General features: G+C 41.0%; 1 protein-coding gene across 1 annotated transcript in view; it reads left to right on the top strand.

The window, feature by feature from the left end:
- The window catches only part of UBXN2A (UBX domain protein 2A), a 50677-nt gene that overhangs the window by 12298 nt on the left and 24759 nt on the right, over window positions 1-13620 (top strand). Inside the window, exon 3 of the mRNA XM_029938222.1 lies at window positions 10895-11033. Coding sequence (XP_029794082.1) covers window positions 10895-11033 — 139 coding nt within the window. The remainder of the gene's footprint in view (window positions 1-10894; window positions 11034-13620) is intronic.

Here is a 13620-nt window from a genome sequence, read left to right as displayed (position 1 = left end):
GTGCTCCCTCTCTCTAAAATAAAATTACATTTAAATTAATAAGTAAAAAATAGAGGTGGGGGTACATATATGTATATATACCTGAAAGATATGTATGTAGTATTTATTTTTTTAATTTATTTTTATTTTAAAGAGAGAGTGAGCCCATAGCAGGGGCTCCATAAATGGTAGGTACGAAGCCTATGGGGCTTTTTTTTGTCTTTATTATTTTATTTTGAGAGACAGACAGAGAGTGAGCTGGGGAGAGGCAGAGAGAGAGGGAGACACAGAATCTGACGCAGGCTCCAGCCTCTGCTGACAGCTCGAACCCACGGACTATGAGATCATGACCTGAGCCGATGTCGGATGCTTAACCAGCTGAGCCACCCAGGTGCCCCAAAAGTCTATGGTTCTTATCAGTCAGAGTAGAATATTTTATTTTGACTTATCTAAGATGAAATATTTATTTTTGTATTATGTTGTTTGCTTTAAATACTTGAGGTAAATTTCTCCCATTCATAGTCCATTTAAGGAGATAGACAAGTATTTATTTCATACTTACAAATACTTTCGTACTGAACAAATGTTTTTAAGAATTTTTTTTAACATTTATTTATTTTTGAGAGATAGCACTAATAGGGGAGGGGCAGAGAGAGAGGGAGACACAGAAACTGAAGTGGACTCCAGGCTCTGAGCTGTCAGCACAAAGCCTGACCTGGGGCTCAAACCCACAAACTGTGAAATCATGACCTGAGCCAAAGTCAGACGCTTAACCCTGAACTGTCAGCCACCCAGGAGCCCCACTAAACAAATATTGTTACTTTCTCATTACTTATTATATGTATTTGATACTAACTATAATTGTGAGCTTGTTTCAGGGGCCGTTTTTGTTTTTTAATTTTTTTTAATGTTTATTTATTTTTGAGAGACAATGAGAGATAGCGTGTGAACAGGGGATGGACAGAGAGAGAGGGAGACACAGAATCCGAAACAGGCTCCAGGCTCCGAGCTGTCAGCATAGAGCCCGATGCTGGGCTCAAACTCAACACACCATGAGATCATGACCTGAGCCAAAGTCAGACGCTTAACCTGACTGAGCCACCCAGGTGCCCCATGTCAGAGGTCTTTAAGACCACTCCCAGGTTTAATGATTTGCTGAGAGGATGCACGGCATTCAGCATATAGGCACACTAAGGGTTATGATCCTTTATAATATAAGGATACAAAGAAAAATCAGCTAAGGGAAAAAAGCACATGGAGAGAAGATCAAAGGAAACCTGGCACAAGCCTTCAAGAGTCCTTGCCCAGTGGAATCAGCCGGGATGCACTTAATTCTCCCAGTGATAAGTGAAGATAGCACATGTCAATTGTTGTCTGCCCAAAGAAGTTCATTGGAAATTAGCTTAGGTTGTTTTCTTTTTTTTCCCCTCCTTTGGTGTAAAAAAGGTGATTTTATTAAAGCACAGGGACAGGACACATGGACAGAAAGAGCTGCCTAGCCTAGGGTTTTTATGGAAGCCAGTCATATACTAAAACTCCAGACTTAGGGGCACCTAGGTGGCTCCGCGGGCTAAGTGTCTTGAGTCTTGATTTCAGCTCAGGTCATGGTCTCACAGTTCATGAGATCGAGCCCTGTGTTGAGCCTTGTGCTGACAGCATTGAACCTGCTTGGGATTCTCTCTTCCATCTCTGCCTCTCTCTTTCTCTCTCTCAAAATAAATAAATAAACTTAAAATTTCTTTTTTCCAGAATCATAAGGAAACTGAGCAGACCTTTCAAAGGATAGCAGTCAGCAGTCGGGCTTGCTGTATTACCTTTCTTGCACAAAAATAAACTGAATGACCAATTTTAACTTAGGACTTTTTTTCTTCCCAACAGCTTTATTGAGACATAATTCATATACCATATGATTGATCCATTTAAAGTATACAATTCAGTGGGCTTTTTCGTACATTTACAGAGTTACGCATACATCATCACAGTCAATTTAATGACGTTTACATCACTGTACCCATTAGTAGTTGTACTTTGTTCTCCTGTACCCTGCCCCTGACGACCACCAGTATACTTTCTGTCTTTATAGATTTATCTATATTTTTATTTTATAAATGGAATCGTACATACAATATGTGGTCTTTTGTGATTGGCTTCTTTAACATAATGTTTTCAAGCTTCATGTTGTAATATGTATCAGTACTTAGAGTGTAATTAAATAATTAGTAAGGTATCTACGCAACAAGATTAAGATAGATTTTATAATTTTTGTTGTAAGAGATTTTTGTAACAAAAATAGATTTTGTTAGAAATAGCAGTCCAGGGGCATCTGGGTAGCTTAGTTAAAGTCCGACTCTTGATTTCAGCTCAGGTCATGGTCTCAAAGTTTGTGAGTTCAAGCCCCAGATTATGCTCTGTGCACACAGCAGGGAGCCTGCTTGGTTTTCTCTCCCTCTCCCCTCTCTCTCCCCCTGCCTCTCCCTTCACCTCTCCCTCTCTCTCTCTTTCTCTCTCCCTTTCCCTCTCCCTGTCTCTCTCTCCCCCTTCACTGTTCCTCCCCCTCTCCCCCTCCCCCCTTGCTCTCTCCTCCTCCTCCTACCATTCCGTCTCCCTTCCCCCCTCTGCCCATCTCTTCTCTCTCTCAAAAATATATAAACATTAAAAAAAATCAGTCCAGTAAAAAACCAAATGCTGATTTCCTCAGTATATCAATATTTCAAAGGCTAAAATGGTGAAGATCTGTATTTATTGTGTGCTACCAAAGCATACACAGATGTGAATAGATATTTCACCCATTTGGACAACAGCTAGCTGGTCACCATATATTCAGAACACAGTAGTGAATGAGAAAGTCTGGAGCCAAAATAGATGTTTAAAAGTCCCTTTCCTGGGGCACCTAGGTGGCTCAGTCAGTTAAGCATCCGGCTTCAGCTCAGGTCATGATCTCACGGTTCGTGTGTTCGAGCCCCGCGTCAGGCTCTGTGCTGACAGCTAGCTAAGAGCCTGGAGCCTGCTTCAGATTCTGTGTCTTTCTCTCTCTCTGACCCTCCCCTGCTCACGCTCTCTCTGTCTCTCAAAAATAAATAAAAAACATTTAAAAAGTCCCACTTAAAAAAAAATAAAATAAAAAATAAAAGTCCTTTCCTGAACTTGTATGCTTTTTATTATTAGAAGAATTCCTGAAACTTCAAGACTTTTTACTTAGCTATAACAGCTTTGATAATCTGGTTTTCACATTATGGAGAGGAGTATTGACATGTATGTCATAAGAGGATAGCAGGGGAAGGAGTAACAGAATAGAAAACATAGATGAAATAATAACATTGTCTAGATATTTTTAGTGTTAAGGCAAGTCCTTGTAAATTCATATCCCATGGGATTTTGCTGCATTATAGCTTAATATAGTACAATATAAAGAGATTCCTGAATTATAAGAAAAAATTAAATGTGTACTCCTCATTTTTTTTCTGTCCAGGAATGTCTTTCACATACTATTTTTAAAAGTATTATTAATAAACTTTGTTTTGGGGGGGACCTAGGTGGCTAAGTTGTTTAAGCATCTAATTGTGGCTCAGTTCATGATCTTGTGGTTCCTGGGTTGGAGCCCCACACTAGGCTGTATCTGACAACTCAGAGCCTGGAGTCTGCTTTAGAATCTGTGTCTCCCTCTCTCTCTGCCCCTCCCCCCCCTTCTCTTTCTCTCTGTCTCTCTCAAAAATAAACATTAAAATTTTTAATAAGCCTTTTAAAGAGTTTTACATACGGGTGCGTGGGTGGCTCAGTCGGTTAAGTGTCCGGCTTCGGCTCCAGTAATGATCTCCTGATTTGTGGGTTCAAGCCCTGCATTGGGCTCTGTGCCGACAGCTAGCTCAGAGCCTGGAGCCTGCTTCAGATTCTGTATCTCCCTCTCTCTCTGACCCTCCCCTGCTTGCACTGTGTCTGTCTCTCAAAAATAAATAAAAACCATAAGAAAAAATTAAACGAGTTTTACATAAATATTGAACAGTAAATACTCAGTTCCCATATCCCCTACCCTTACCCCACCCCACTCACAGTTTCCTCTATTAGTAATTTTGTATTCATGGAATATATTTGTTACAATTGGGAACCAATGTTGATACAATATTATCAACTATAGTTTACATTTAGGTTCATCCTTTGTATTGTACAGTTCTGTGGGTACTGATGTATATAGTGTTCTAGGTGTTTTTTGGTAATGTTTATTTATTTTTGAAAGAAGGAGAGAGACAGAGCATGAGTGGGGAGGGGCAGAGATAGAAGGAGACACAGAATCCATCTCTGAGCTGTCAGCACACAGCCCGACATGGGGCTTGAACTCACAAACCACAAGATCATGACCTGAGTCAAAGTCGTACACTTAACTGTCTGAGCCACCCAGGCGCCCCATATAGTGTTATACTTTTGTTTATTTATTTATTTATTAATTTTAATAATCACTACACCCAATGTGGTGCTTGAATCCACAACCCCAAACTCGAGAGTTGCATGTTCTTCCAACTGAACCAATCAGGCACCCCTATTGTTGTGCTTTTAATTCCATATACCAGTAGTTATTGCTGGTGTGCAAAAAATCACTTGGCTTTCTTAACATACTTGGTATGTTAGTCTTGTATTCTGCAACCTTGCTAAAATTACATATTAGTCCCAGGAGTTTGTTGTTGATGATTTGGGGTTTTCTGTGTAGACAATCATGATATATGCAGAGAAAGTTTTCTTTTTCTATAATAATTTATTGTTAAATTGGTTTCCATATAACACCCAGTGCTTCTCCCCCACAAGTGCCCCCCTCCATGACCATCATCCTCTTCCCCCCCGCCCTCAGCCCTCGGTTAGTTTTCAGTATTCAATAATCTCTCATGATTTGTGTCCCTCTCTCTCCTTAACTCTCTTTCCCCCTTCCCTCCCTCTGTTAGGTTTCTTCTGTTCTCCTGTTAGACCTATGAGTGCAAACATATGGTATCTGTCCTTCTCCGCCTGACTTATTTCGCTTAGCAGGACATCCTAGTGCAGAGAAAGTTTTATTTCTTCCTTCCCAATCTGTAAACATTTTATTTCCTCTATCTATCTGTCTTAGTGATTTAGCTAGGATTTCCAAAATGGCATTGAAGAGGAGTGGTGAGAAGGTGTCTTATTCCCAGTCCTAGGAGGAGAGCATCTAGTTTCTTGTCAAGTATGATGTTAACTATAGGTTTTTGTAAATTTTCAAGTTAAGAGAGTTCTTCTCTGTTCCTAATTTGCTGAGACTTTTCTCGTGATTGTGTGTTGGCTATTGTCAGATGCTTCTTCTGCATCTGTTGATATGATCATGCTTTTTCTTCTTTAGTGTGTTGACATAATGGATTACATGATTGATTTTCTCATGGTGAATCAGCCTTGCATACCTGAAATAAATCCTGCTTGGTTGCAGTGTACAATTCTTTTTACATGTTGGATTAGAAATGCTAATATTTTGTTGGGGATTTTTGCATCTGTATTCACAAGGAAATACTGTTTGAGTTTCCCTTTCTTGAAATGTCTTTGTCTGGTTTTAGTATTAGGATGATGCTGTCCTCATAGAATGAGTTAGAAGCATTCCCTTTTGCTTTTGTTTTCTGAAAGAAATTGTAGAAAATCGGTATCAATGTTTGATAGAATTTGATGTGGGAAACAAAAGCAGAAGGAAATGGCAGATACAATTAAATTTCCTTATAACCTGCAGCCCTTTGACAAATACTTGAGGCTGGCAAAGTAAAATGTTTCTCCAGGAACTCCCTACTATCTTAATGCTAATGCTTTGCTAGAGGGAAACAGAACCTTAGCTTGACAATAGTTAGACCTTCTCTATCCTGTGAGTCTTCTTTAGCATATGAAAATCTCATTGCAAATTTCCCCTGGATTTGACCTCCCTCAACTCCATAGTGTATATATAACTAGTCTTTCCTCATAGACCTAGGGCAGCTCTTCCTGCCTATGGCTCCTGTCCCTGTGCTTTAATAAAATCACCTTTTTGCACCAAAGACGTCTTCAAGAATTCTTTCTTGGCCATCGGCTCTGGACTCCATGAACTACATACACTATCACCCCAAAACCTAAACAGAATTCACTAGTGAAATCTTCTGTGTCTGGTGCTTTATTATTGACTCATTTTTTTTTCTTTTTATTTTAGAGAGCACTCAAGCAGGGGAGAGGGATAGAGGGGGAGAGAGAGCTCAAGCAGGGGAGAGGGAGAGAGGGGGAGAGAGAACTCAAGCAGGGGAGAGGGAAGGGGGAGAGAGAGTTCAAGCAGGGGAGAGGGATAGAGGGGGATAGAGAACTCAAGCAGGCTCTACACACAGTGCAGAGCCCAGTGCAGGGCTCTGTCCCATGACCCTAGGATAATGAACTGAGCAGAAATCTAGTTGGATACTCAACTGACTGAGCCACCCAGGCACACTAATTTTTTTTTTAAGTTGATTTATTTTGAGAGAGAGAGAGAGAAGTCCAGGCACACATGCCCTAGTTGGGGAGGAGCAGAGAGAGAGAATCCCAAGCATGATTTGCAGTGTCAGTGCAGGCCTGATGCAGGGCTCAATCTCAGGAACCAGGAGATCATGACCTGAGCTGAGCTCGAGTCAGATGCTTGGGGCACCTGGGCGGCTCAGTTGGCTAAGCATCCAACTTCAGCTCAGGTCATGATCTTGTGGTTTGTGGGTTTGAGCCCTGCGTTGGGCTATGCACTGACAGCTCAGAGCCTGGAGTCTGTTTTGGATTTTTGTTTCCCCCTCTCTGTGCCCCTCCCCAGCTCATGCTCTGTCACTCTTCTCTCAATAATAAATAAATGTTTAAAAAAAAAAAAGAGTCAGATGCTTACCCAACCGAGCCACCCAGGTGCCCCTCAATCTTCTTAATACATACTAGCCTTTGCATATGATCTTTTCTTCCTCATGGAAGTTTTGGTAGATTGTCACTTTGAAGGAATATATCCATTTCATCTAAGCCTTCAAATTTGTGGTCATAGAGCTGTACATCTCTACACGCTGTTCTCTGAACCCCTTAAAAACCTAAACCATTTCTTATCTTTGTGTCCCCTACCACCTACCATATAGTAGGTACTCAATAAATCTTTGAATGACTTAAATTAACATAATGAAGGTTAGTATAATTTACATATCAAATAGGTAAAAGACTAAAGCTGCTTTAGATGCTCAGCTTTATTGGCTTTGTACATAGTAATCAAATATTAACTGCTTCTTTATAGCTTAGGCACAAGGGGTCCCAAACACAACAGAATTGGCCACTGGCCACCAACAAAGTCTTAAAGGCAAGGAACCGAGTGGTTGTGAAACAAGAGAGGAATGTATTTTAGTGAGGCCAACACCTGAAAGATAGCCAGGAAAGACAGTGTACTAGCATCTCAAAGACTGCCTCTAAAATACCAGAAATACTTCCAGGTTTATATATAAAGAAAATGTGGGGCAGGGGTGGGTGGGTCTGGGCAGATAGGCAGTGAAAGTCAAATCCATCCTTGTGTTGGAGTCAATCACAGGCAGGGGTTTGCTGGCTCAAGGCAGTCCTTATTGCTTGAGGGGGTAGTTTCAGTTCCCAGCAGTGGTTGCATTGCCCTCAGGGTCTTTTACAAGAGCTAAGAGACACTTTGGAAAGAACCCAATTAGAAAGTGAGGTCTAGATGGAGGCACCCAAAGTCCTCTTTCATTCTGAACAGAAAAAAACAATTACCGGAGAGAATTAAGTGGTCATAATGATATTATTATCTAATATTGTGTGCCGGTGTGTGTACTGATAGAAACTATATCAGGTATAGGTTTTTGTATGTGTTTGCTTGTAATCTCCCACAGCACCATGTAAGATAGGGAGTAGGGAGTAGTGCCTCCATTTGCAGAGGAGGCCCCATCCCAGAGAGCCTAGTAAGTTTCCCCAAAGTCAGTGTGACTCAGTTCCTAAACACAGACTCCAGAGCCTCAAGTTTTAGACAGTAGCCTCTACTGCTACACAGCTATACTGACTGAAGAGAAGGGGAAATCATCACTACTGTGAGAAATCATCTTAGGATATGATTCTTTTTATGTAAGAAGTATCATGTCGTTGCTCTGAGAAAGACCCCTCCCTGCTCACATGCTGGCTCTATCTCAAAGAAATGACCAAATTTTTTAAAAATATTACTTTTATGACAAAAGAAATGCAAAATAAAATTAATACTTTGTGAAATGAGGTATCTTAAACATAGAGATCACCTAGAAGAGTAAAAAGAGCATGCCTACATTAAAATATTGCTCTGAGTACCAGCATTTTTAAAGGTTATTTATTATGTTTTATGAAGTAATCATTTAAAAATTTTTTTTAATTTTTTGTATTTATTTTTGAGAGACAGGGGGAGACAGCGCAAGCAGGGGAGGCTCAGAGGGAGAGGGAGACACAGAATCCAAAGCAGGCTCCAGGCTCTGAGCTGTCAGCACAGAGCCCGACGCGGGGCTCGAACCCAAGAACCGTGAGATCATGACCTGAGCTGAAGCCAGACGCTCAAACAACTGAGCCACCCAGAAGTAATACCCTGAAGTAATCTTTATTCCCAACATGGGGCTCTAACTGATGACCCAAGATCAAGAATCACATGCTCCAGGGGTACTTGGGTGGCTCAGTTGGTTAAGTGCCAGCTTTGGCTCAGGTCATGATCTCACTGTTCATGAGTTCGAGCCTCATGTAGGTCTTGTGCTGACAGCTCAGAGCCTGGAGCCTGCTTCAGATTCTGTGTCTCCTTCTCTCTCTGCCCCTCCCCTGTTCACACTCTGTCTCGCTCTCTCTAAAAAATAAACATTAAAAACATTTTTTTTAAAGAATCACATGCTCTACTGCCTGAGCCAGCTAGGTACCCCAACATTTTAATAATAATACAGTGATTCTAAGAGTTGCCAGGGGATGGTGACTGAGCGGCCGCTTTGCTGTGGAGAGCTGCATGCACTGACAACCCCCACCTGCAAACCTGGAATGACCTGCGCCGTATGAAAAGCACCAGCGGCCATTTTATTGCAGGTCAGATAATAGTTCCAGGCACCGCCAGGGACCAACGACCCCCACTGTCCGATCTGGAATGTATCAAACAGGAAAGTCTCACCACTGGAATTCCAGCATCCCCCACCCACCAAAGTGAACAGCCAGTCCTATCCTGCCACAATCCAAAGATGCCCTTACTTGGCTATCTGCCCACCTGAAGTCAAACCCAGAACTCTTGCACCCATAAAACACCTTGCTCTCCCATACCAGGCACGACTTCCCTGACTCCCCACTTCCAGAATCACGGAACCTCGCCCGGGAAATGCAGACTCCAATAAAGGCTCTCTTGGCTCCATAACTTGGTCTCTCTCTTTCCTCTCCCCTCTGCCTCCATCTATTAAACCGTACAGTGATGACTATTTTGTCTAGGACAGCGATTAAAAGCACAAGCATTGGATGCCCGAGTTCAGTTTCCAGCTCTGCTTTCAAATAGCTTTGTGATCTTGGGCAACTTGCTTAAGCTTTTCCTTGACGTATTAAACGGAGATAAAAACAGTATGTCCTTTTAGGTCAGTGTGAGGATTGAATGAGTTAACTCATGTAGAGTACTTAAAATAATTCCTAAACTATATTAACATGTGCTCAATAAATGTTGGCTGTGAAGAGAAGCTTTATCGCCTATTATGCTTAGGTGCATCGATGCAGAAGGCAGATTAACAAGGTTTGAATTCTGTTTTGGCCACTTACTAGCTGTGTAACCTTATGTAACTTAGCCTTTCTGTGACTCATTTTCCTTATCTATAAAAACGTGGTTAAGAGTATCTACCCTACAGTTCCTAGCACAGTATGAGAGCTCCAAAAATGTTATTATTTATGGAATCTGAGAAATAATATTTCAGTACATAGAGAATTTTCTGTATGACTAAAAAAAGATAAGCCAGCAACCATCTTTTCTTTCAAACAAAATCTTCAGTAATACTTCTTTTATGACAGGGGTGCCTGGGTGGCTCAGTCGGTTGAGTGTCCAACCTCGGCTCAGGTCATGATCTTGTGGCTTGTGGGTTCAAGCCCCACATCATACTCTGTGCTGACAGCTCCGAGCTTGGAGACTATTTAGGATTGTGTGTTTCTCTCTCTCTCTGCCCCTCTCTGCTCTCACTCTGTCTCTATCTCAAAAGTAAATGAACATTTAAGAAATTTTTAAATATTTTTTATAAAACATAATGCAAAATAAAAATACAGAATAAAACATAAATGCAGAATAAAAAAACCCATTGGATGAAAATAGCCAGCATGGATGAAGGGGGTCAAAAGGTACAAATTTCTAGTCATAAATAAGTCATAGGGACGTACTATACAGCATGGCAACTATAGTTAATAATATTCTATTTCATATTGGGAAGTTGCCGAGGAAGTAAATCTTAAAAGTTCTCATCACTGGGGCGTCAGGGTGGCTTAGTCAGTTAAGCATCGGACTTCAGCTCTGGTCATGATCTCATAATTCGTGAGTTTGAGCCCCCTGTTGAGCTGTCTGCTGACAGCTCCAATTCTGTGTGTGTGTCTCTCTCTGCCCCTCCCCTGCTCATACTTGTCTCTCTCAAAAATAAATAAAACATTAAGGGGCACCTAGGTGGCTCAGTTACATGTACAACTTTGGCTCAGGTCATGATCTCAGGGTTTGTGCCCTCAAGCCCTGCATCAGGCTTTGTGCTAACAGCTCTGAGCCTGTTTCAGATTCTGTGTCTCCCTCTCTCTGTGCTCCTCTTCCACCTGTACTCTGTTTCTTCTCTCTCCCTCTTGCTCTCGCTCTCAAAAATAAATAAAACATTAAAAAATTTTTAATCACGATCCCTTAACTAGAACAATTCATGTAAATTTTTGGAAAATTAGTAGTCAGTACTGCTTATTTTTCTTTTTTTGTGTGTGTGTGTAGGGTCTGTGAAACAGGATCTGAAAACCAACCTCTTAGTGATGATCGACAAACAAATTGTGAATATTTTGTTGACAGCCTTTTTGAGGAAGCTGAGAAGGTTGGTGCCAAATGTGTGTCTCCCACTGAACAGAAGAAACAGGTAAATGTCCATAACTTTTTCTCTTCCAGTGTTTCTCAAAATAGGGACTATGTGTTTTCATAATAATAATAAGTTATTATTACCTTTTCCACTGTGTTGACGTTGCACTAATACCACAAAAGCAAGTGGGTTATATATACTGCTGGTGCCTTAGGAGGAATCAAAGCAGTGGCACCAAACTAGTAATTACCGTATTTTTTACTTGCTCTTGGTGGGGGACATGCTCGTTTTAATAAAGAATGTCCTTGATGAAGCCAGTCTTGGGATAGCTTTATAAAACAGTGTGTATGAAAAGAGTGCATTGGAACTAGATGGTTTAAAGCTTTGTGAGTCTAGGGTGCCTGGGTACCTCAGTGCATTCAGCATCCTTTGGGTCATGGTCCCAGGGTGCTGGAATTGAGCCCCACGTTGGGCTCCAAGCTGAGCAGGGAGCCTAATTAAGATTCTCCACCCGCCCCCCGTCCCCCCCCATCTCTCTCCCTCTCTCTCACCCTCTCCTTCTTCCTCTCTCCTTTGTTCACTTGTTTGAGGATGAATATTCTCTGTAATTAAAAAAAAATGGTCTTGCCAGCCTAAGTATGCCTTTATTCTGCCTTCATACTTGATTGATACAATGCCATTCTGGCATCTGAGATTTGTATATGGCACATTTTTAGTCCCTGGAAGCTTTTAAAATTTATTTTTAATGTTTCTTTTTTGAGAGAGAGAGAAAGAGAGAGAGTGCGTGAGCAGGGGAGGGGCAGAGAGAGAGGGAGACACAGAATTCCAAGCTGGCACAGAGCCTGACGCAGGGCTTGAACCCACGAACTGTGAGATCATGACCTGAGCCAAAGTAGAATGCTTGACCAACTGACTCACCCAGGTACCCCTCCCTGAAAGCTTTTAGCATCTTTAATGCTATGTTCTTATGGCCTTGATGTGGGTCCTTTTTCATTCATTCAATCTAGAAGCTCATGTTTTACCATCCTCGGACATTTTCTTTTCTTCTTTTTTAAGTTTATTTATTTTGAGGGAGTGCCAGCAGGGGAGAGGCAGACAGAAAGAATCCCAAGCAGGCTCCCCACTGTCAGTACAGAGCCTGATGCTCGGCTCAAACTCACAAACCATGATCATGACCTGAGTCAAAATCGAGTCAGCTGCTGAACCCACTGAGCCACCCAGGCACTTAGTTTTTATATTATTTCTCCTATTTTCTACCTCTTTGTTGTTTTGTTCTATTTTATTTTAGTATTTTTTGAAAAGATTTTAAAATTATTCTTATTTTTTAAATGTTTATCAATTTTTTTAGAGTTTTACACACACACACACACACACACACACACACACACACACACACACAGAGTGTGAGTTGGGGAGGGGCAGCGGGAGAGGAAGACACAGAATCTGAAGCAGGCTCCAGGCTCTGAGCTGTCAGCGCAGAGCCCAATGCAGGGCTCGAACTCATGAACTGTGAGATCATGACCTGAGCTGAAGTTGGACACTTAACCAACTGAGTCACTCAGGCACCCCTGTTTGTTTTTTTTTAAGTAATCTCCACACCCAGTGTGGGGCTCAAACTTAGAACCCCAAAATCAAAAGTCATGTGCTCCACAGTCTGAGCCAGCCAGGCACTTCTGTTTTGTTCTATTTTATTTTATTCTTTTAATGTTTATTTATTCTTGAGAGAGAGCATGAAAGAAAGAATGAGGGAAAGGAGCAGAAAGAGAAAGAGACAGAGGATGTGAAGCCTGTTCTGTACTGACAGCACAGAGTCCGATGTGGGGCTTGAACACACAAAACGTGAGATCATGACCTGTGCCAGAGTTGGATGCTTAACTGACTGAGCCACCCCAGGCATCCCTTGTTCTAATTAAGCTATCTCTTTGACCTTATATTTAGTGTTTTTATTCAGTTGCCATTTTCAGTTTCTTTTTTGTTTTTGCTTTTTCCCCCATTATCAATTTCTAAGAGCTCTTTTGTTTCCTAAATATTCTCTCTCTGTCAGACATCATGTTCCTAATATGAGTGTATTATCATTTTTGGATATTTGTTTTTAAGTTTCTTCTGTTTTCCTCAGTGTCTTATGAAGGAATAGCTCTTTTCCTGTTAATTTTGTTCTCGTCTTTTATGTGAGTATCATGAGAGCAGAGACATGGGTATTGTCACACTGTGTGGCTTTGGGGAATTTAATCAATCTTCTGTGTTTCCATTTCTCTCTTTAAAAAGGCATAATGATGATACCTTGTATAGATTTGGGAAGGAAGAAGTAAGTTTATGTATGGAAAGTACTTTAAATGGGGTCAGTTACACATTGAATGCACACAACTGCTCTCATAGGTAGGTAGGTAGGTAGGTTAATAATACATGTGGTAATTATTATTATTTTCCCTAACTTTTTAAGAATTAATTTATTTTTTATTTCTTATTTTTCTTTGAAATTAAATTCAAGTTAGTTAACATACAATGTAGTATTGGTCTCAAGGGCAGAACCCAGTGATTCATCTTTTTTTTTTTAAATAATATTTTATTGTCAAATTGTTTTCCATACAACACCCAGTGCTCTTCCCCTTAAGTGCCCTCCACCATCACCACCACCTCTTTTCCCCCC

Source organism: Suricata suricatta, chromosome 4 (assembly GCF_006229205.1).
Source record: "Suricata suricatta isolate VVHF042 chromosome 4, meerkat_22Aug2017_6uvM2_HiC, whole genome shotgun sequence".
NCBI lineage: Eukaryota > Metazoa > Chordata > Mammalia > Carnivora > Herpestidae > Suricata > Suricata suricatta.
This window is presented reverse-complemented; position numbering and strand designations above follow the sequence as displayed.